This window comes from Salvelinus sp. IW2-2015, linkage group LG9, assembly GCF_002910315.2.
Source record: "Salvelinus sp. IW2-2015 linkage group LG9, ASM291031v2, whole genome shotgun sequence".
Taxonomy (NCBI): Eukaryota; Metazoa; Chordata; class Actinopteri; order Salmoniformes; family Salmonidae; genus Salvelinus; species Salvelinus sp. IW2-2015.
This window is the reverse complement of record NC_036849.1, coordinates 8323723-8348334: the sequence shown is the minus strand read 5'-3', so window position 1 is coordinate 8348334 and position 24612 is coordinate 8323723. Positions and strand designations below refer to the sequence as shown.

General features: G+C 43.5%; 1 protein-coding gene across 1 annotated transcript in view; it reads left to right on the top strand.

Annotated features, from left to right (window-relative positions):
* Positions 1–752: 752 nt before the first annotated feature.
* Positions 753–24612, top strand: part of akap6 (A kinase (PRKA) anchor protein 6) — a 204139-nt gene continuing 180279 nt past the window's right edge. The window contains exons 1-2 of the mRNA XM_070445275.1: positions 753–956; positions 20339–20718. Of these exons, the coding sequence (XP_070301376.1) occupies positions 20371–20718 (348 nt within the window). The 5' untranslated portion in view covers positions 753–956; positions 20339–20370. The remainder of the gene's footprint in view (positions 957–20338; positions 20719–24612) is intronic.

Sequence of the window (24612 nt, the reverse complement as noted above, 5' to 3'; positions counted from 1 at the left end):
TATTTAAAAAAAGCATTATGTTCCATCGCATTCTATGTCAATTATCACAGAATATGGTAATGTACAAATTAATCCTACATTACCAAGGAGATACAAAAAATAATCATATGTTGAACTAATATTATATATTTTTTACATCAATGTTTTTTGCAGATAAACTGTTATTTTGCTGCATATGACAATATTTGATTCAAAATAAAATCCTTATACTGTAAATAGAAAAATAGCATCCCAAGTCGATCTGTAATATCTGTCATAAACTATCTTTATCTTATTGTTCTAACGTAGGTCTATTGCACAGTGCAATTGGCAAACATAATTGCTCCTTTCATAATTCAACAGTTACGTTAGACACATAATAACACATTTTAATGTATAATTTAGATAAATCAATCTATGCTTACTTTGAATAAGTGTTAGAAACAAGAACCATTCACCAGTGTTGTGTTCCATGCTGCTGTTACAGAGACAGGTGAGATAAGAGGAGGGGAGATGTGTTGTATTGTCTGTGCTGCTGCTAGATGAGGTTGTTGTTTTTACCAGAGAGATCACTTCCTCCTCTGACTAAAAAACCCAGCTCTTTTTATTACTCAGCCTGCTCTGTTTCTCTCCTCTATAGCCCCTCCCACCCCCAACCAGGGAGCTCCTGTGGGAGGGGGAAGCACAAGCACCACACTGCCTGGACCAATCATCATGCAGCACCACCTCTCCATTACATCTTAGTTTCCAAGGCGACAGGCAGGGCCTTTCTCCTGAAAGGCACCGCATCATCACCATCCATCCACCCAGGGCTGGTCGAGAGGCAGCAGTAGCAGGCAGCAAGCAGCAGCCCCGCAGTGGGTCACATCAGGCACCTCCCTCCTCCCTCTCTCTCGCCTCATGTCGCGCTGCAAATCTGTCTCCACCAACACTCAGGAAAAGGAAAATGGAGTAAGAAGAGAAGAGGAATGTGGTAGGTAGGTGCTGGATTTTTTGTTATGTCTGTGTTTAGCTATTTGTGTTGCGTTAGTGCTGTGTTTTACAGCGAGGCAGTGGGGAGGGTTTGTGTGCCTAATCCTCTCTAGCAGGCTGATTTAATGGGCTGTTTGCCGTTAGAATGAGAGAAGGAGGCAGTGGAGAAGGGGGAGCCCCTCTGCTTTGTTAAAGGGGCCTGGCCTGCAGAGCTAGGAGGCTGCCTGCCGCATACACAAACACCCCTGTCCCAGCCCTAGCCCCAGCCCTTGTCCCCAGCTGGGATGGACAATAGACTGATCATTACCTCCTTTGACCAGCTACAGGCTGTAGCTATAGGCACTAGGTATATGTGTGTATGGTAGTTGCCCTACCCTTCCCTTCCTTTCTGCAGCTGTATTGGAGTGTGTGTGTGTGTTTTGAGCATGACGAAACAAAACTCCCAGTGAGCGTTATTTAGTTAGTTAATACCCCCGGATCCACCACCCTTTCCTCTCCTCTTGCCTCGCTGCTTTTCAATCCCACCCTGAAAGGGGGAAGAAGAGAAAGGTTTGGCTGAATGTTGCTGCCCAGTAAATGCTGAGCATAGTGGGGTGGGGAGGGGATGCCTCGGTATCTTCATCATCATGGCTCTGGCTTGGCTAGCCTCAGACCTGGGCTCGTTTTTATAAACCATCTCATCCGGCTCACCTAGGATCAGGTTCCTCCTGTACAAATAATCATATTTATTATGATCTAAAAGGCTAAACTGATCCTTGATCAGCACACCTTTTCGAGACACTTTATTAATACAGACCCAGACCAATACAGACCCAGACTGTAGCATCTGTCATCCATCATCCAGCCACAGCCAGCACAGCCAAAGAGATCTGAGAGGAAGGATGTCCATGTTCACTGTCAGATTCATTATCACAGCATGGGATTAGTACAGCCAGGTCACCCGTGATACAAGTCAGTATTTGATGTCCGTCCATGTCTGAGGATGTCGGGAGAAGACGTAGAAACCGGCCACTAGGTTTTGGTTTTGCTAGGGCGTTGTGGACTGCAATGGTGAATGGGCATAAGCATCTGCCTCTGATTCCACAGGTTGCAAGTTCAAATCCAGCAATAGAAAGTTGTTTTTGATATATTTTTTAAGCCTATCCCAAACCTTAACCGTTACCTTAAAACCACTTGGAGTTAATGCTTAACCTTAAGAATTTGAAGTTAATGCCTGAACTTAACCCTCACCTTAAAAATTAGAGTTAATGGTTAAACTTAATCTTAAACACTTCAAAATTTGACGTTTGGAACAACTTTGAAATTTGATGTTTGAGAAACATGGATGAACGTCTAATTCTGACGTGAGAGAGTGAGAGCTGGTAGAATTAGTATGGGGCCTGGCTCACTATACATGCTAGGATGCTGGGTTATTATTAGCCTAGCCCGTTGCGCCTTCAGTATGTGCTGCAGCTCCTACGTTGTCAATGTTACAGCCTGGTACAGGACTCGACTGTATGATGTGATTTGGAGGTGTGGTGTCAGATTCAGGAACCATTACCGGAGCGAGTCCCCTGTGTCCTTTTCTCCACCTCCTTCCTTCCTCACACCTCTGTTCACCACAGGATGGGAATTAAGTGTGTGTGTGTCGCCTGTGTCTGTGTGTTGGGGTGGGGTCTCACTTGAGGTGGGCTCTCTCTCTGTCTGTTTCCACCAGCCCCAGAATCCTATTTGATCCTTTCTGTTGTTGTTATTGTTGCTTCAGTCATGACAGGAAAGAGATTAGAGAATGAGTCTGCCATACTGTCTCCTCATCCTGTTGTAACTCTGTTTCCAGTAGCCTTTATCCTCTCCATCGTTAATTTATCAGATCACTGGGACTGGGCTGATAATGGACAACATTTAATATAAATAGCACCTAGGGTGTGGCAGTCACCACTGATCACCTTCCTACCCTTTTTACACTATCGTGCTGACCCAAACCAAACCCTGCTGGCTTGCATATTCTCTTGACTTTTTCCTTTTCCAGCATATATGTTGCATGCGTAACTAGGCCAGCTCAGTACATTTTGATTTGGCTTGACTCAGTTAGGTTAATCACGTGATATGTGTCAGGACACACTAGAATATTAATAGATGGATAGTAGCCTAAAGGAAGGGCGTGATTGATTGATTGGCTGATTGATTGATTGATGAGGTCAGGGGTTAACAAACTATTGATTGAGATGAATGAAGTAAAGTTTAGACCTCGGGCCATACTATAAAACAACAGCCTGGTGACATTCTGTCAGAATATATACACACAGTGGTGGAAAAAGTAGCCAATTAAAGTAACAGTAAAGATACCCTAATAGAAAATGACTCAAGTAAAAGTGAAAGTCACCCAGTAAAATACTACTTGAGTAAAAGTCAAAAAGTATTTGGTTTTGAATATACTTAAGAATCATATTTAAGAATGCCCTGCAAAGCATTCAGAATGTAATGAGTACTTTTGGGTGTCAGGGAAAATGTATAGAGTAAAAAGTACATTATTATTGTTAAATATAAATAGTAAAGTACAGACACCCCAAAACACTACTTAAGTAGCACATATTTTTACTTAACTTTACACCATTCCATACACAATATAAGTAGTATAGAAGAGTAACAGATTATCTGATTAAAAAATACATTAACACAATGCAAATTATGAGTAAGTAAATATGGTGTCTAGTGAGTATCTAGCCAATCTACTATTTGAGTCAGATTTGTCTGGTTCTGGTCAGTATTTTGGTCAAGTATTCACTAAGATATGTTGTATTTATATTTGGAGCTCTACACTGAAACAGTGAGAGTGGGTCTAATCAGTGATTCCAAAATAGCACCAGTCAGTCAGAGAGGGAGGAAGGACTGACTGGCCACCATTATCTCTGACTAATGAATTATTGAACAGTGACTGACTGATCCTGCACAAAGCAAAGCAGGCAAGCAGATCTCTGGTTGAGCCAAGCCTTGAAATAGCAGATCTGTGTGCATGCGAGTCTGTATGTGTGTGTATACATGTGTGTGTGAGAGAGAGATAGATCTCTAAAATCATATTTGAAATTGTGACTTCCATGCGGTCTCCTCTCCTCCATGTCACAGTGAGCCACTCCCTCCTCCTACTCCTCCACTTCCTCTCTCAGCCAGCCTGGCTCCCTCTCTCAGCCAGCCTGGCTCCCTCTCTCAGCCAGCCTGGCTCCCTCTCTCAGCCAGCCTGGCTCCCTCTCTCAGCCAGCCTGGCTCCCTCTGCTAAGCTGAGCCCTGCTGGGAGGCTGAAGGGGTTTATACTGTACTGTTGAATGCTGCTGTACCACGACTTCAATTATCCATATGAGGTTACCTTATCTCTGCAACCGAGAACCACATCTTGTTCCTCAGAACCCTCTTATATTACTCCCATGTAACATTTCAATGCTTTTTGTTTGTTAGGAGAGACAACCTTAAGAGATTGCTCGTCATCCAAATATACAGTGCATTCGGAAAGTATTCAGACCCCTTCCCCACATTACATTACAGCCTTATTCTAAAATTAAATAAATAGAACTTCTCATCAATCTACACACAATACCCCATAATGAAAGTGAAAACCGATTTTTATACATTTGTGCTAAGGTATTAATATATAAAACAGAAATACCTTATTTACATAGGTATCCTGTTTCCATTGATCATCCTTGAGATGTTTCTACAACTTGGAGTCCACCAGTGGTAAATTCAATTGATTGGACAAGATTTGGAAAGGCACACACCCGTCTATATAAGGTCCCACAGTTGACAGTGCATGTCAGAGCAAAAACCAAGCTTTGAGGTCGAAGGAATTGTCCGTAGAGCTCCGAGACAGGATTGTGTCGAGGCACAGATCTGGGGAAGGGTACCAAAACATTTCTGCAGCATTGAAGGTCCCCAAAAACACAGTGGCCTCCATCATATTTAAATGGAAGAGTGTTGGTACCACGAATACTCTTCCTAAAGCTGGCCTCTCAGGTGACCAAGGGAGGGGACCAAGAACCCGATTGTCACTCTGACAGAGCTCCAGAGTTCCTCTGTGGAGATGGGAGAACCTTCCAGAAGGACAACCATCTTTGCAACACTCCACCAATCAGGCCTTTATGCTAGAGTGGCCAGACAGAAGCCACTCCTCAGTAAAAGGCACATGACATCCCGCTTAGAGTTTGCCAAAAGGCACCTAAAGACTCTCAGACCATGATAAACAAAATTCTCTGGTCTGATGAAACAAAGATTGAACTCTTTGGCCTGAACGCCAAGCGTCACATCTGGAGGAAACATGGCACCATCCCTACGGTGAAGCATGGTGGTGACCGCATCATGCTGTGGGAATGTTTTTCAGCGGCAGGGACTGGGAGACTAGTCAGGGTCGAGGGAAAGATGAATGTAGCAAAGTACAGAGAGATCCTTGATGAAAACCTGCTCCAGAGTGTTCAGGACCTCAGACTGGGGTGGAGATTCACCTTCCAACAGGACAACAGCACTAAGCACACAGCCAAGACAACACAGGAGTGGCTTTGGGACAAGTCTCTGAATGTCCTTGAGTGGCCCAGCCAGAGCCTGGACTTGAACCCGATCGAACATCTCTGGAGAGACCTGAAAATAGCGGTGCAGTGACGCTCCCCATCCAACCTGACAGAGCTTGAGAGGATTTGCAGAGAAGAATGTGAGAAACTCCCCAAATACAGGTGTGCCAAGCTTGTAACGTCATACCCAAGACAACTCTAGGCTGCAATCGATTCCAAAGGTGCTTCAACAAAGTATTGAGTAAAGGGTCTGAATACTTATGTAAATGTGATATTTCCATTTTTTTATTATGAATTTGCTTTGTCATTGTGGGGTACTGTGTGTAGATTGATAAGGGATTTTTTAAATATTCAATTTTAGAATAAGGCTGTAACGTAACAAAATGTGGAAAAAGTCAAGGGGTCTGAATACTTTCCGAATGCACTATATACAATATTACTATCCAAGAAATGTGAACATGCATTTCAAACATGGACTGGCTTAGACTCATCATTCAGTGATGCCAAGCCAGAGAAAACAACGGTGTGCCACATAAAAGGAGAACTATACTGCGTGCATTGTACAATCTATTCACAAGCAATAATGATGTCAGAGAGAGCTCTCAAGGTTAAAGCCTGCCCTAGCTAACCCATTGTCTTTGTACAGTATCTAGAGATACCACTCTTCATACAGAGAAATGTGCCATAATGACCTCAGCCTTTCGCCCCTAGGTCCCTGATCAGAAGAGATCTATATGTCCGTCTGTAGAGAGAGAGAAGCAGGGAGGGAGAAAGGGAGAGAGAGAGACTGGAGAGAGAGAGACGGAAAGAGAGCGAGAGAGAAGCTGGAACTACTCTACCTGAACCAGTGTGGGGGAGAACACAGCTTCCAACAGAGCTGCTGTTCCTGCTAGAACTAGGGTGTGATGTAGGTCACAGAGAGAATGACCTTTCCCATCACTAGCTACGCTAGCTACACACAAAAGTATGTGGACACCCCTTTAAATGAGTGGATTCAGCTATTTCAGCTACACCCGTTGATGACAGATGTATAAAATCGAGCACACAGCCATGCAATCTCCATAGACAACAAATCCGCAGTAGAAAGGCCTGCACTGAAGAGCTCAGTGACTTTCAACGTGGCACCGTCATAGGATACCACCTTTCCAACAAGTCAGAGCTGCCCCTGTCAACTGTAAGTGCTATTATTGTGAAGTGAAAATGTCTAGGAGCAACAACGGCTCAGCCTTGAAGTGGTAGGCCACACAAGCTCACAGAATGTCACCGCCGAGTGCTGAAGCACGTAGCACATAAAAATCGTCTGTCATCCGTTGCAACACTCCCTACCGAGATCCAAACTGCCTCTGGAAGAACAATAACTGGTCGTCGGGAGCTTCATGAAATGGGTTTCTATGGCAGAGCAGCCGCACACAAGCCTAAGATCACAATGCGTAATGCCAAGCATCGGCTGGAGTGGTGTAAAGCTTGCCACCATTGGTCTCTGGCGCAGTGGAAACGTGTTCTCTGGAGTGATGAATTGCGGACAAATCTGGTTTTGGCGGATGCCATGAGAACGCTACATGCCCCAATGCATAGTGCCAACTGTAAAGTTAGGTCGAGGAGGAATAATGGTCTGGGGTTGTTTTTCATGGTTTGGGCTAGGCACCTTAGTTCAGGTGAAGGGAAATCCTAACACAATCACATTCTAGATGATTCTGTGCCTCTAACTTTGTGGAAACAGTTTGTGGAAGGCCCTTTCCTGTTTCAGCATGACAATGCCCCCGTGCATAAAGCGAGGTCCATACAGAAATGGTTTGTCAAGATCGGTGTGGAAGAACTTGACTGGCCTGCACAGAGCCATGAACTCAACTCCATCAAACACCTTTTGGATGAATTGGAACGCCGACAGCGAGTAGTGTATCACGACCTGTGGCCCCCAGTATTAATCATAACCGCGGGAACAAACATTGGATTCTACAATGACATTGCAGGGGCACAATCGTTTTGTTGTTCTTTAAATAACTTCAATTTCAATAGCTCTCCTATATTAGTATAATTCATTTTCATCGGTACTGCCAAACTATCCTGACCTATTTATAAGGAAAAGGAAACTTAGATTTTCCAAAATGTAGGAATAATAGTTCAAATCACCAACTTTATAGTAACCAATGCAAAGTAATTGAAGTTGCTAATGTTTTGCCCTCAACAATTGACATTGAATGAATCCTCTGTATTTGTTTAGGTGTTGGCCTACACAGCTGATGATCCAACCATACCAGTAGCTAGTGAGTGACAACAGTACTGGGACCCAGCTAGTACATTTGGTTCCTTGGAAGCTGTGGGAACGTATGTTTTTGGTTTCCAATTGGTTCTGGGGACGAAGCCATAAGTTTCCTGACCAGTAAAACTGAATGTTTTTTTAAACGTTCTGAGAATGGAAGTGAAAAATGTTGCCTAAAACATGACTTTTAGGTAGTAGGGAGGTTCTGAGAACATTTTACTATCGTTCTCTAAATGTTTTCCTGGAAGGTATTATTAACGTTCTGAGAACAGAAATTATAGGATTTTGACATTTTTAATAACTTCCTTTAGCTTTCACTGAATGTTTTAAAAATACTTTTAATAATACTGCTAGCTTATGTTAACTGTTTTGAACTCCAAGCACAGATAGGACACCTGGAAATTAATTTGCTTCGGCATTAATTCATGCATAAACCTCTATTTTTTATTGTGGCACAGCGTCAGTAAGATTCAACCCTATGATCTTCTGGTAAAAATAAAATCCATATGTGATAAGGAAACTAACTTAATCCACCCAAATAAAAACAGTACACTGACAAAACAAAACTCCTACTGCTTCCAATTCTCCATATCTACCTTCTCAGGCTCTGGGCCTAGGGCCTGATAGGGTGGTACAGCTTATGACAATATTCCATGTAACTCCTTCGCCGAGAAATCTTTCAGCCCCAGGAAACGCTCCACAGCTTCCACAATGATTTGTATCTTCCTGGACTTTCTCTCCACCTTGGCAGTGCCATTTATCACCATAGCTATGAAGGCCACAAAGTCAACCTTCCTAACCTTTAAAAATGTCAGGATTCTGCTGGTGAAAGGCAACCCCTGCAGCGTGCAGTGAAGGCCTATCCACCACCATGGACTTCAAGTGCACCATTCAAACCCTCAACCTGGATAGCCTGGACTTTGGCCACTTCATTCTCTTTCCCCCTTGTGAGGCACTTGAAAGACGTGGCTTTGTGGTTCCCACCACAATTGCAACATGTCACATTTTCATCACTTTTATAACACGTGATATTTTCCACAACTTGAACATCTCGGCTTCTCCCTTCTGCAAACACTTGATACATGACCAAAAGCTTTACAATGATCACACTGCATTGGTCTTGGGATGAATGCTCTGACTCTGTAGTTAATAGACCCTAACTGCACTTGAGTAGGGAGACTCCATATCAAAAAAAAAAATAGAAAAAAAAAAGTAAGACAAAACACTTTTTCTTCATTCACCACACGATTCATCCGACATGCATCAAACACTCCAGGAATATTTTTCATCTCTTCAACATCTACTTCCCATGAGACTCCAGATATAACCCCCTTGAGGAGTACCCTGTTCCTAACACACACACACACACACACACACACACACACACACACACACACACACACACACACACACACAACACTTCAAACTTATCAAATCGGTTGAGACACAACACACGTTTCTTTTGATCCTCAGAAGCACAAAAAATCAAAACCAACCCGCCTCTCGTGATCCTCACAGCCTTCACTCTACCCAGCACTCTCTCCACCAGTTTGGATATCTCAAATGGATTCCTCAAGATGGGTAATTCGATCAGCTGCTCCTCATTTACAAACCGTACTCCTACAAGATACGTTGTGACATTCTCATCACTGTACTCTACTTTGCTCAGTTTTCCTTTCTTTTGGACAATATTCCAATTCCCCTTGATTCTACCGCCATTAGATTCAGAATCCACTCCATCATCCGCTTCCGCCATCTTTTTTCCTATCCGAGCCATGTTCCTGTTTTTCATTTAAGTCTATTCAAACAGACCCCATTTCAAAGTAAACAAGCACTCATTAAGATCAGGTGTGGCCAATTAGTGGGCACGGCTAACACACCTGAACACACTTAACAAGATAGAGGCTAGAGAGAGTCTGGTGACGCTGAGAACGGAATGTATATGTTTTTAAATAGCATTCTTAGGATTTTACTAATGTTTTCTTGTGGTTTTTATAGAAAGTTGTCTTAATGTTCTGAGAATATGACTTTAAAAAGAACCATGAGGAAACCTGCAGAAAACGTTATACTGAAGTGCTGAAGTGCCCACAAAAGAACGTTGTTTCTTAACATTCGCTGAACGTTCTGAGAACATGACTTTAAATAGAACCATGAGGAAACCTGTAGGAAATGTTATGCTGAAGTACTGAAATTCCCACCTAAGAAACATATGGTTTTCAGAACATTATGAGCTAGAAGGTTCCCAGAACCTTTTGGGAAGGTTGTATGCAAAATAACCCTAGGGCAACCATGCTCTCACCAAGCTCTAAGAAACATATGGGAACGTTTTGTGCTAGCTGGTTAGTAACTATACATGCATTAGCTTTGAAACAGTTATGCTCTGTACTGTGTTCAGCTATATTATAGCAAGCTACTGAAATTGAATTTAAAGGAGCAACAAAACAACTGTGCCCTTGCATTGTCATTGTAGAATCCAGTGTTTGTTCCCTCTGAATGTTATGATTAATTTTGGGTGCCATAGGACATGTAACATATCTTCCTCATGAATAGTAAATGATGAATCTGTCCTGGACTGCCTGGGCCACAGAGAGATCCTGACAGGATAATAGTCACATTGTTCCCTGTGGGATCCCTATTCCCAACAGCTTGTGACCGGGTTGTGTTCAGTAGAGAGATCGTTTCGAAACGTAGTGAAACGAGGAGGTACTGCATGAATTGTCCAATGCAAATTGTTTTCTATTGCAAAATATTTCTCTACATTGTGGCCTACTGAACATGAGCCTGGTGTTACTCTCCAAGTCTGCAACAGTGTTCACTAGCTATTTTATTTGAAGGGGAACTGATGCCCCCCCAAATATCAATATCTTTGAATTCATTATGCATAAAATAAAATAAAATGTGTGGCCTTATTTCCATATTACCTCTATAGTTAGATGTATCACCCATAAGTTTCAGTGTACTATTGGATAATAGGTCATGATGTGCCTGCTTGCTCACCACCATACTGAGCCATAGTCTCCTCTGCCTTGTCATACCCACTATGGCCTATACATCTCTGGGTGATGCTCTGGGAATCAGCCCCATATTACGTAACCCAAGTGATGCTGTAGCCATGCATTTGTGAATCATGGGTGGACTGGAAATCGGTTTTAAATGCAATTAAAGGGGCTTAATGTCAATGTTAAAGGCTTTACTGTAACTGCACTCTGCCGCTATTAAAGTCACCAGAGACATGGGTGATTCAACTCCGACCAAGGTGCTTTGGTGTAGGGTTTCTCTCATGACTCCAGGGTGGTTTTATGCTGCTAGAACCTATAGAGTAGAGGAAAAGATTCTGAATGCGTCCCTGATGGCACCATATTCCCTGAATAGTGCACTACTTTTGACCCTGTGGGCCCTGGTTGAAAGTTGTACACTATAAAGGGAATAGGGTGGTATTTGGGACAGCTTATGGCTGTTTGATGTGCAGCTGTGCTTATTAATGGTATATACTGAACAAAAATATAAACCCAACATGTAAAGTATTGGTCACATGTTTCATGAGCTGAAATAAAATATCCCAAAAGGTTTATTTCTCTAAAATGTTGTGCACAAATGTATTTACATCCCTGTTAGGTAGCATTTCTCCTTTACCAAGATAATCCATCCACCTGACAGGTGTGGCAGATCAATAAGCTGATAAAAAAAAAAAAAAAAATCATGATCAGTACATAGGTGCACCTTGTGCTGGGTACAATACAATTCCACTCTAAAATGTGCATTACAAGCATTTCTAGGCATGTTAGAGAGCTTGCTGGACCTACATTTGTTCTCTATAGACTAAATCTGATCATATCCTGGTTATTGCTCTTGATTCAGTGTTAAATAGTCTAATACATGTGTGTGAAAGGTGTTTCAAGCAACCTTCTCTGTCACAGGGGTAATGAGTTATGATGATAGGCTTGTCTATTCCAACGCTGCAGTATACTGTTATTGTTATTGTTGGCACGTTGTTGTTTTACCCCTCGGCTGATTCCATGTCACTGCATGAACACTGAACATGACAGGCCTGTCATTTGCATTTGGCAGAAGCCAGGGGAACGAGAGGGTGACAAATTTAGGGACTGCTAATTGAATCATTAAGGGACAGAGTTTTGCAGATTAATCAGAAATGGTGATTAGGCCTAGTTTACAGTGACTGTCACAAAGAATAGTACTCTCACACTCACTCACTCACTCACTCACTCACTCACTCACTCACTCACTCACTCACTCACTCACTCACTCACTCACTCACTCACTCACTCACTCACTCTCTCACTCTCTCACTCACAAAGATTGTTGTTAGTTTTGGATGATTTGTAGCCTATGAAAGCGTACACATTAAATTAATAACTATGAAATTGTAGTTTGTTCAAGATGTGAGGGCAACATAAGCAGAAACAAAAGCCTTATTGTATTCTTAATGAGACTTGGTAATTGTTAGTACCATGCCCACTGACTGCCCTGAAGGCTAATATGCTGCAGTGCTAACACTGGTTCTATCTATGTCCTCCTTTGTCTTTATGGCTGGCATTGGCAATCCTACTATACAGTAGTAAAACGAAGTTGCCTTTTAGATGCTGATCTAAGATCAGCTTTTGTTTTTAGTCCTTAACGGTTCAGATTTAGATTGGTGTTAAGGTAATCTAATACTAAATCTGTGGTTATGAGCCCTTTAAGAAGCTGAGGCTGGTAATTTCCTGACCCTGCCAGGCAGCATACAGCTCATAGCCCAGAGTGAGACAGGGCCTCATTCAGCAAATCAAGCGTAGTGATGATGATGATGGTGGTGGTGATGATACAAGGCTTAGCTCATAGACATCCATATGAATCACAGGGATGGAGTCAAAGTGGTCCAATTCTCATCCGGCCCAGTAAGACAGTAATAAAATGACTTAAATGATGAGGTTCTGCAGGCAGACAGGATGTCGGTGCCTGACCAATGATTAGCTAATAGGCTCTGATTTACAGACTCTATTTACTTTGACCCCCTTCCATGTTCTCGCTCCCAGTCAATATCTAGCTTAGGCTAAGGCTACCCCCATAACAACACAAAGCCTGGTGTTTTTAGTAGGTCAACTATACAGAGAGAGGAGGAGAAAAGACAGGTATACATGAATAACAGTGAGTTCCATACTGTCCCCCTCAGCATCATCTCAGGAGTGTCATAATAAAGGCCTCGGCAGAAACCTTTGACATGGGCTGTTACTGTCAAGAGGCAGGGGAGGAGAGCGAGATGGAGAGAGATGGAGAGAGAGAGATGGAGAGAGGAAGCAGGGAGGTTTCAAATGGGAGTGGCTTGGATTTGCAGAGATTCTCTTTCTCTCACTCACTCACACTCACACGACCACATGGCTGAGGGCAGTGCTAAGCGATGTTTGTCACTCTGGCCTGGCAGAGAGGCAGGCTGACTGTCAGTCTGACAAACAGGGGGATTGGATACTCTTATCTGGAACCTGATGTTGCCTGGCCTCTCTTTATCCTCACATGGAACTCGGTGAGCTCTGCTCGACTTCTCATGGGATTTCCTTTTTTGGGCCGAGGATTTGAAATGAGGTATGCTGGGCCATATGGTCTGTGGACTTAGCACATCTGTGGTATGTGATCCCTCATTGTCGGCCTGGAATTCTTTTGTCAGGAGAGTGTGTAACCCGTGAACGGGATTGTGTCAGCTGCACTGCCTCTGGATGTTATTATGTGTGTGTGTGTGACTGTGTTTTAGCTAAGTGCTATTCTAGCTGCCAGTAGTATGTGTTAACATGTGATGCTCAGTCGGGAAGGAGCGTTTCTCAAGGTGCTTTACTAATGTCCACATTGTAGATGAACCTCAGGGTGGAATGAAGAGCAAAATGGATGCTGTCAGACCAGAGGCATAAATTGCTGCCTGTGCAGTTTTTCGCGCATGAACAGGAGTGTTAGTATTGTCTGTGTGAGAGATTGATGAGAGATGGAGGGGGTTAGACAGATCGTTAGAGAAAGAGAGAGGGAGAGAGAAGGAGAGAGGGAGAGAGAGAAGGGGAGGGAGAGAGAGAAGGAGAGGGAGAGCGAGAAGGAGAGAGAATGGAGGGAGAAAGATAGGGAGAGAGAGAGAATAGAGAGAGAGGGAGAAGGTGAGCGAGAATAGAGAATGAGCAGAGTGGATGGAATTGATTATATTTACAAGGTCTCTCTGTCTGGCCCTGTGTGTGTGTGTGTGTGTGTGTGTGTGTGTGTGGTGTGTGTGTGGTGTGTGTGTGTGTGTGTGGGTGTGTGTGTTGTGTGGTGTGTGTGTGTGTGTGTGTGTGTGTGTGTGTGTGTGTGTGTGTGTGTGTGTGTGTGTGGTGCATCATGTGTGCACGCGTTTGTGTATGTGCATTCGTGTGTGTGCTTGTGTGCCGGCGCCCGCGCGTGTGTATCAGTAGCAGCGCAGTAATAAAAAAAGGCTTTGTCATCTCCAGAATGAGCAGAGTGATATTTCCAGATGAGCCTGAAAGGTCAGGAGGGTAAAACAGATTGCAGAATTGAGTCATTCTTTTATCGTGCGAGCCACTTCTTATTGGTAGGCTTGAGCCATCAGTCAGCGTATAATGACTTCTCATTGGTAGATGGGAGCCTCTCACTGTAATAGGTTCATAATAAAGCAGCAGGATGCGTCTCCTCATCCAAGCCATTGATTTCCAGTGACGTACTGTAATGTTCTCTATTCTTATTAACTAATGTTGTTTCCAATCACACTGCTCTGCTGTACTGGTAGAGGAAAGTCTACCTTTTGGGCAATATTTTAATCAATGCAACATGGACTGATGTGATCAGTCCATATAATATTAGTTGTACATACACGTGATATAATTGACGCTAGAGGATGTAGGGTCTCTGCTGTTTGTTGATGACCCACTATGTGAGGTTATGTACAGAGTTAGGAGCGTGCGTTTAAGGTGGGTTTAATACAAGAAGAAATGAGTCATATACAGGAGCACATTGTTCAGGATGACTGGGATATCATTTAGTGCCTTCTAAGGTCAAATATATTAGGTATTTAGATGTTAAGCCTAGAAATAAATTGAGAGAGATGAGGGTCATTAGACCACTGAAGGAATGTACCTTCCATGTAGGGATGTGCATCCTTTCCCTTTCAAGATGATTCGATGCTTATCTAGATACACGGCTCCGACACGATACAGGAACGATACGTTTTAGTTTGAAGTGATTTGGTTGAATAGAGGAACGAAACGATGCGATTAATATAGCGACTAACATTTGTTGCATAAACACATTCATTTCCATTCTAAATTCAAATATTCGCTCAGTGGATGTGTGTGGTGTTGTGTGTGTGTGTGTGTGTGTGTGTGGGTGTGTGTGTGTGGTGTGTGTGTGGTGTGTGTGTGTGTGTGTGTGTGTGTTGGTGTGTGGTGTGTGTGTGTTGTGTTGTGTGGGTGGGCTGTGTAGCGGATCGCGTGTGTGTGAGTTGAAGGCTTTGCTTCTGCAGAGCCCTGTGGTGTGTTATAATGCTGCTACGTTTCGATACAGTATGAAAGTTCGACGAAGGCCAATAGAGAAGATATACATATTGATACTGATTACGCCCACCCGGATGCCGCCAGAGGCAACATATCTACCCAAATATCACACTCAGGTATGCTGATGGTTGAAAGCTTGAAACAATCATCAACTGAAAGCCTGTATTTCCACGCCAAGTTGCGCCTCAGAGAACCAAAGCATAGAGTTCACACAGATCCGCTTATGTGATATCTTAGCAAGTGACTCATAGAGCGACATTAAAGAAAGAACAACAACATAATCACAACCTAACTCCAGCATTGTCCTGTGACGTTCTCGTCTGTTTCTCGCGTCGTCTGTTCTGATCATGCACAGTCTGTGTCTGTGATCTGCCCTGTTCGCACACGGAAAGGTTGGAGAGCATTGGTTATGGCGGCTTGTCTCTGGTGTATAGCATGTAGTTCTGCGTTGTTCCTGTTGTATATGCTAGGTTTAGGGTGGTGGGCCTTCCTATAGCCATGTAGCCGTGTCCGATGATAGAGGTAGCCTGTTCGTGTAGTAGTGACATGTAGCGCCTTCCGTGGAGGAGTCCACCTTAGTCTTTCGACTCAGAGTACCGCCCATAAGTGTCTCTTCGAGAAGGAGCCACTCGGATAGCCTTCCGTTAGCCTCGTGAGCAGCGGTGGATTAGCCTTCGCACTAGCAATGGGGTCCATTTGTGGCGTCTTTCTCATCGCTCTTCTCGGCCTTTTGGCATCAGGATTACAAGTGCTATGTAGCCTTCCTATAGCATGTAGCCTACCTATCGCCAGATGAGAGTTGTGTCTCTGGTGGTAGCTTAGGCTACTTTTATTCCGGAAAACATAATTTTCAACAGTGCATTTGATAAAAAATAACCTGGCAAATTATATTGGTTGTCGCTCAAGGAATAAAGCCTACTATTGCACAAGCCATTTTACAAACATTTGTATGCTGAAGGTGATGCGCAGATGTGCCAGATCAGGAATATGCCGACCTCTCGTTGGTCCGTGTTTGACTAAGCTACTGATATTGCCTGGGGTTCTTCGGCATGCAAAATGACTTGTAGATCAATGATGTCAACATAATTGCATGCTTAGTTCAACACTGAAGGAGAGGACACAGTTGTCACAAAAGATGAGAGGTATTTTCAAATGGTAGAAAGTACGTTTATTTTATTATTTTTTAATTAAAAAATAAATAATTCTCCCCAATTTCGTGGTATCCAATTGGTAGTTACATTCTTGTATCATCTCTGCAACTCCCGTACGGACTCGGGAGATGCAAAGGTCGATTTCCGTGCGTCCCCCGAAACACAACCCAACCAAGCCGCACTGCTTCTTTACACAATGCCCACTTAACCCGGAAGCCAGCCGCACCAATGTGTCGGAGGAAACACCGTACACCTGGCGACCGTGTCAGCGTGCACTGCGCCCGGCCTGCTGCAGGAGTCGCTAGTGCGTGATGGGACAAGGACATGCCTGGCGGCCGAACCCTCCCCTAACCCGGACGATGCTGGGCCAATTGTATGCTGCCCCATGGGTCTCCCGGTTGCGGCCAGCTACGACGGTAGAAAGTCATTTGAGCAAAAAAACTTTTGTAACGTTTGAATCGATTTTCAGACTGATGCATGCTACATTTGGATCAGTTTGAGGTCCCACAGTCTGATGCACTCATCTTAAACACTTAAACCGGGACCGATGCTTATCAGTGAATGTGATATCCCTACAGGGATTTTCTTGGGCTTCGACATTGTGTGATATAAGAGATGGTGATCTGAATGAACACTGACTGTGATTCAATCTCACATTCTCACTGCCTTTGATTCACCAACATTCATAGAAAGAGGCCTGAACCCATGATGTCACAGGTTCTTCAATGCCAGAGAACCAGAGATGCTTGAAGGGCACACCAACTCCCAACTAAGCTTTTCTTTAGATAGCATAGTTTTGCTTCAAGAAGCAGGGAGAAGCACTCATCAATTCTAGTATACCATTACCAAATGTATTATCTGTTGAAGAACCACTGCCACTGCAGTACATCTAGGATGTGGTTTGGGAAACAAACGTTGGTGCCAGTAGTGAGGGGGTGAGGATGAAGTACTAGATCAAATGTCAATCAAATTTATTTAGAAAGTCCTTCTTACATCAGCTGATGTCACAAAGTGCTGTACAGAAACCCAGCCTAAAACCTCAAACAGCAAGCAATGCAGGTGTAGAAGCGCGGATTAAGGCGTCCGCATGCTTCCCAGCCGTAACATTTTGGAAGAGTTTGTACATTATGACGACATTTTGTGACGTTTTTGTTAGTTTCGGTTGTTCTGGCACATTACATTTTTGCTTGAGGCAAGCCGAAGTCGGTAGCCGAAGTCTACGCCCCTTCGTCAGTGATTGGTCAACAGTAAGGATTCTTCAGTAAAGTCTTTGTTGTCATTCAACGAGAGACGACTCGTTTTCGTGCACGTTTTTTCACTGAGAAATACTGCACCAAACATCTTAGTTAGATGTAAAATTGCTCGACTATGATCTCCTCGGCAACAACGTCAAAATTAATGACAGATTTCTTGAGTTATCTTAGATTAATTGACTTTTGAGGAAATGTATAATGGCTATGGCGTCTCAAAATGGACAAACAGCACTATTTACGCTTTTTTCTAGTTTTTCAAGCAAAGGTGTTTAAAGGGAGTATGAGAGCACACTCTTTCGGTTTGCCTAGCCGACTTTGGCTAGCCGCCAGCCGAACTGAAGCTTGCTGACGCCTTTACAGAGGAGGAACAGGAACCGGAATCTTCCCCTTATCCTGTCGATGCTTCTCCTCTCCTCCTAACAGCTGGGCACTTCGTAGCCATCTTAAACAGCTGGGGAGCAGGACAGTTACTGACTGACTGACTGACTAACTGTTTTTGCTGCCAGTACAATCAAAGAGAATTATAGAGGGGACAGTGATTAAAGATGCAGTCAAGGATCTTAAGCACAACAAATTCATAACATATTGTACGTATTGGATTTGTAACATAGCATACGAATTGCAAAACATATATATATATACAGTATACAGTGCCTTGCAAAAGTATTCATACCCCTTGGAATTCTTCACATTTCATTGTGGGATTAAATTGGATTTAATTGTAATTTTTTTGTCAACAATCTACACAAAATACTCTAATGTTAAAGTGGAAGAAAATTAGATTTTTTAAAAGATTGATAGAAATTAAATAAGTATTCAGCTCCCTGAGTCAATACACGTTAGAATCATCTTTGGCAGTGATTACAGCTGTGAGCTTCTTGGGTAAGTCTCTAAGAGCTTTACACACCTGGATTGTGCAATATTAGACCATTATTCTTTTCATCATTCTTCAAGCTCTGTCAAGGTGTTGGGTTGGAGATCATGGCTATAGACAGCAATTCAAGTCTTGCCATAGATTTTCAAGCAGATTAAGTCAAAACTGTAACTTGGCATCTCACTGTCTTCTTTGTAAGCAACTCCAGTGTAGATTTGGCCTTGTGTTGTAGGTTACTGTCCTGCTGAAAGGTGAGAATGCTGATCATTGACTACAGCTCAGCGTTCAACACCATAATGCCCACAAAGCTCATTACTAGGCTAAGGATCCTGGGACTAAACACCTCCCTCTTCAACTGGTTCCTGGACTTCCTGACGGGCTGCCTCCAGGTGGTAAGGGTAGGCAACAACACATCTGCCACGCTGGTCCTCAACACTGGAGCCCCTCAGGGGTGCGTGCTCAGTCACCTTCTGTACTCCTGTTCACCCACGACTGAGTGGCCAAGCACGACTCCAACACTATCATTAAGTTTGCTAACGACACAATGATGAGACAGCCTATAGGGAGGAGGTCAGAGACTGCCAGGACAACAACCTCTCTCTCAATGTGAGCAAGACAAAGGAGCTGATCATGGATAGGAAAAGGAGGGCCGAACAGGCCCCCCATTAACATCGACAGGACTGAAGTGGAGTGGGTCGAGAGTTTCAAGTTCCTTGGTGTCCACATCATCAACGAACTGTCATGGTCCAAACATACCAAGACAGTTGTGAAGAGGGCACAACAACACCTTTTTCCCCTCAGGAGACTGAAAAGATTTAGCATGGGTCCTCAGATCCTCAAACAGTTCTACAGCTGCACCATCGAGAACATCCTGACCGGTTGCATCACCGCCTGGTATGGCAACTGCTCAGCATCTGATAATAAGGAGCTAAAGAGGGTAGTGCGTGTGGCCCAGTACATCACTGGGGCCAAGCTTCCTGACATCCAGGACCTATATACTAGGCGGTGTCAGAGGAAGGCCCCAAAAATTGTCCAAGACTCCAGTCACCCAAGTTATAGACTGTTCTCTCTGCTACCGCACGGCCGGTCTAGGACCAAAAGGCTCCTTAATAGCTTCTACCCCCAAGCCATAAGACTCCTGAACAACTGAACTAATCAAATGGCAAACCACACGTTTTACATTGACCCCCCCCCCCCAGCATATGTGGGAGGTCCTTCAAGACTGTTGGAAAAGCATTCCAGGTGAAGCTGGTTGAGAGAATGTCAAGAGTGTGCAAAGCTGTCATCAAGGCAAAGGGTGGAGTCTACTGGCTGAAATTATACAAAAGTTCTGGAGCATCACTTTAAGCATAGGGTGTGACATAGCAGGGATACTGTGTCCAACCAGACAGACAGACAGTCAGACAGTTAGACAGTTAATGTGGGTGTTTTGTGCACATTGTTGGGTCTAACTTTTCCTATGTCTTAAGATAATATTTGAATATGGTCATACGTTCCCCCACAAGACAGCGAGCTGAGCTGTCTGATTAAGAAGCTCTCATTGGTATCTGTAGCTCTGCTAATATTAGACGTCTGGCCATAGAATGATGGCTGATTTATTCCCCAGCAGAGCATGAAAGGAACTGCTTATGGATTTGCATCTGAAATTACCCAATTGGCTTCTCTCAGTATAAATTAAACATTCTCTGGCAGCTCTACAGTTACTAATGAATGTTTCTGTCCTTTCTTCCTTCCCTCCTTCCTTCCGCCCTGTCCTCCCTCCCTCCCGTCATCCATCTCTTCCGCTCTGTCTCTCTGCAGCTTATTGAGAACGAATCTAGCTGTTATTCACCATGAACGCTGCTGTGTCTCCCATGGCCTGTGAGGCTGTCTCGCCCATGATCACCTCCGTCACGCCCACCCTGGAGTCCATCCCTAAGGAGGAGGAGGAGGCAGGCCTCAGCCCCAGCCAGGGTGGTCTCTGTGGGGAAGGTCTGGCCAAGGAGAGGGACCCGGCCCAGAGGTATCAGAACAAAAAGCCCCCTCCCCTGCACACGGGGGCGGACTGGAAGGTGGTGCTGCACCTGCCTGAGATCGAGACGTGGCTGAGGGCCACTACTGACAGGGTCCGGGACCTCACATACTCTGTCCACCAGGACTCAGTCAACAAACACGTGGACGTGCATCTAGTGCAGCTGAAGGTGAGTGGGCCTCCACACACGATATACTCTCATCTCATATTCTGGTTTCAGACGGCCTAGTAGCAAGGAACTACCCTGGGCCCGTGGTCACAAAGTGTCTCAGAAAAGCAATGGTGATCTATGGTTGATTTTCCCTTTTGAATAAGATTATATGGACAGGGTTTGACCGGCAGGGATGTCCTTGTCCCAACGCGCATTAGCGACTCCAGTGGCTGGCCGGGTGCAGTGCACACTGACACGGTCGCCAGGTGTAGGGTGTTTCCTCAGACACATTGGCTTCCGGGTTAAGTGGGCATTGTGTCAAGAAGAAGTGCGACTTGGTTGGGTTGTGTTTTGGAGGATGCACGGCTCTCGACCTTCGCCTCTCCCGAGTCTGTACAGGAGTTGCAGAGATGAGACAAGACAGTAACCACCAATTGGATACCAAGAAAAAGGGGTAAAAAATTAAATTAAAAATGATTTCTCCAACATCATGTCCCAGTATAATGACCCTGTAGGAGGAAGATGTGATTAGATGTAATGAGGGGAGCTGTACCTTCTCAATAGCCTTGGAGCTGGACTGGTGGAGCACTATGTAGGGAATAGGATGCCATTTGGGACGTAGCCTCAGATCAATGTTGAGAATCCCTTCTCCCTCCCTCCCACCCCAGCACAGCCAGTCCAGGCTGGGGCTGTGGTTGATGTGTGCTGATGATTTTGCAGATAGCAGCTATTTTGAAGAAGGTTTTACGTGCAATGATTGTTGTGTGGTTGTTTTATCTGCCTTAGTTGAATGCATTGATTGTAAGTTGCTATGGTTTCATGACTAAAATATAAGGGTGAAAGTAGGCTACTGGTCTGATCAGTGACTGGCTGATCAATCAGCCAATGGTCTTATTGGATTCTGTTAGAAGGTCAGGGTGGACCAGCCCTCAGCCCTCTAATTAAACAGGAAATGGAGGAACAGAATTAGTTCAGCCAGCCAGCCTCAAAGCACTGGGAAGACTCAATGTGAGTCTCAAATGGCACCCTATTCCCTAGTGCACTATGGGCCCTGGTGAAAAGCAGTGTACTAAAAAGGAATAGGTTGCCTGTTGGGACATATCCTCAGTGAACATGGTGTGGTACTGTAAGAACTTGTTTTTAGGGATCAGTTTGGGATGAGATACTCAGTACTGAAAACCCTCTTAGTGTAAACAGCAAACCTCTAGTGAAGTATTGATGTGAACATACAGTACCAGTCAAAAGTTTGGACACACCTACTCATTCAAGGGGTTTTCTTTATTTTTACTATTTTCTACATTGTAGATTAATAGTGAAGACATCAAAACTATGAAATAACACATATGGAATCATGTAGTAACCAAAAGTGTTGAACAAATCAAAATAGCCACCCTTTGACTTGATGCCAGCTTTGCACACTCTTGGCATTCTCTCAACCAGCTTCACCTGGAATGCTTTTCCAACAGTCTTGAAGGAGTTCCCACATATGCGGAGCAGTTGTTGGCTGCTTTTCCTTCAGTGATGGTTGCTGATAATGGGCCTCTATGTAGATATTCCATAAAGAAATCTGCCATTTCCAGCTACAATAGTCATTTACAACATTAACAATGTCTACACTGTATTTCTGATCAATTTTATATTATTTTAATGGACAAAAAATGTGCTTTTCTTTCAAAAACAAGGACATTTCTAAGTGACCCCAAACTTTTGAACGTTAGTGTGCATGTGTTATTTCATAGTATTGATGTCTTCACTATTATTGTACAATGTAGAAAATAGTAATAACAAAAGAAAACCTTTGAATGAGTTGGTGTGTCCAAACTTTAGACTGGTACTGGATGTTATCGCATAGTGCAAAATGTCAGAAATCTACTCTGTTGACTTGTTTCCATTACACTCCCGGATGGTAACAAGTATAGAAACTGCTTACTAGTGTACTTCTCAACATGGTGACTTAGATATAATGTCCAGTATATCCAGTCTGTCTTTAGTCTGTGTAGTAAGTCTGGTTCAAATCAACATGTGCTTTTAATCAACTCCCCTGACTATCGTTGTCATACCATACTAATGCCATACATGTACAGCAAAACAGTGATAGTGTCAGGTTTTGGCCAGGACTGTTTGGTTTTGTTCACTAGATGTGCCCCTTGCACCTTTTTTGTACCTTTTGTTTTTCTTGCCCTAATTATTGTTTGCACCTGTAGGTCATTCCCTTGTTAGTATTTAAACCCTGTGTGTTCCTTAGTTCCTTGCTCAGTGTTTGTATGTTAGCACCCAGCCCCAGCCTTTGTGAACATTTTTCTCTTGTTGGATTTTCCAATTATTAGTGACTGTTTCTCGCACCGGGTCCTGACAGAAGGCTCAGTGTTTCTGTCAGGACCCGGTGCGAGAAACAGTCACTAATAATTGGCAGAACCCAGAAGATGAGGCAGACACAGCAGTACTAGAGATGGTGGTTTAATAAAAAATAGATATCTTCCAAAATACAAAAGAAAATCCACAAAGTGGTAAAAACAGCAAGGGAAAAAACAAACCTCAAAAGACCAATCCAAAAATACACGAGAACAAAACCAGAGAACCTCTGGAAAATCCAACAAGAGAAAAATGTTCACAAAGGCTGGGGCTGGGTGCTAACATACAAACACTGAGCAAGGAACTAAGGAACACACAGGGTTTAAATACTAACAAGGGAATGACCTACAGGTGCAAACAATAATTAGGGCAAGAAAAACAAAAGGTACAAAAAAGGTGCAAGGGGGACATCTAGTGAACAAAACCAAACAGTCCTGGCCAAAACCTGACAGATAGTCAGAGTAGTCAAAACACACTCAGACAGGACAGACAGTTGGTAGACAGTTGGTAGACATTGACAGGCGCTCCCGTAACTGTCGTACAACCGAAACCACCGGTCTGTCTCTCTCCTCTCCGTGTGGATATCACAAACAGACTGACAGTGTTGAAAGCTCATCTGTGGACTGTGATATATATAGCTACCTTTGCCATCCCAGAAAGGTTTCTGTCAGTGTGCCTGCTCACTTATCCTCCTCAATAATCACCTCACCATAAGACGCCATTTGCGACACCACAGACCGTGATGATGTAGGCTAATGTTGGTATGAATGGTGCTAATAGGTGGACGTTACTTATCTCCTTTCAGCCTGTGTCCTCTCAATTATAAAATAGACCGTCTTCAGAGGGAGCCTTGTCACTCTGCACACTACATAGAGACTGAGTATGAGTATTAGATTGTATGAAGGATACAGAGGATACACAATGTGAATGATGTGATGTCTCAAGTAGAAAAGATGCCTGATGCTGTGTCTGTGTACACATTACTGAGGTGTTTTAGTTTCGAATCATCTCCATGAAGTGATGCATCATAGGTAGGCTGCTACATTTACCTGAAAATATCCTGAAGGAGGATTATGGTAGATTTGGTTACATAAGTATACAGTATTCTATTTATTGTTTTGACAAAAGACGGTTGCCTTAGAATAGTGTTAATGGGGAGAACAGCATTACACCTGTGTTTATAGATGGATGTGGGCTCTGGTCAAAAGTATTGCACTATATAGGGAATAGGGTGCCATTTGAGATTAATACTTTGTCAATAGCGTGCCTGCATGAAGGATCAAAGGCAAATGAAATGACCATGCCTAAATTGTTCAAACTGTATGTACCCTTCCATAATCCCTTCCTAACCCTAGTCTTGGATGATGTAATCCCTATTCAGTCAACTTTGCACCTTTCAATTCATATCACTTCAGCATGAATGGACAAATTTATTTATTTATTTATAATAAAATAAAATAAAATTCACCTTTATTTAACCAGGTAGGCTAATTGAGAACAAGTTCTCATTTGCAACTGCGACCTGGCCAAGATAAAGCATAGCAGTGTGAACAGACAACA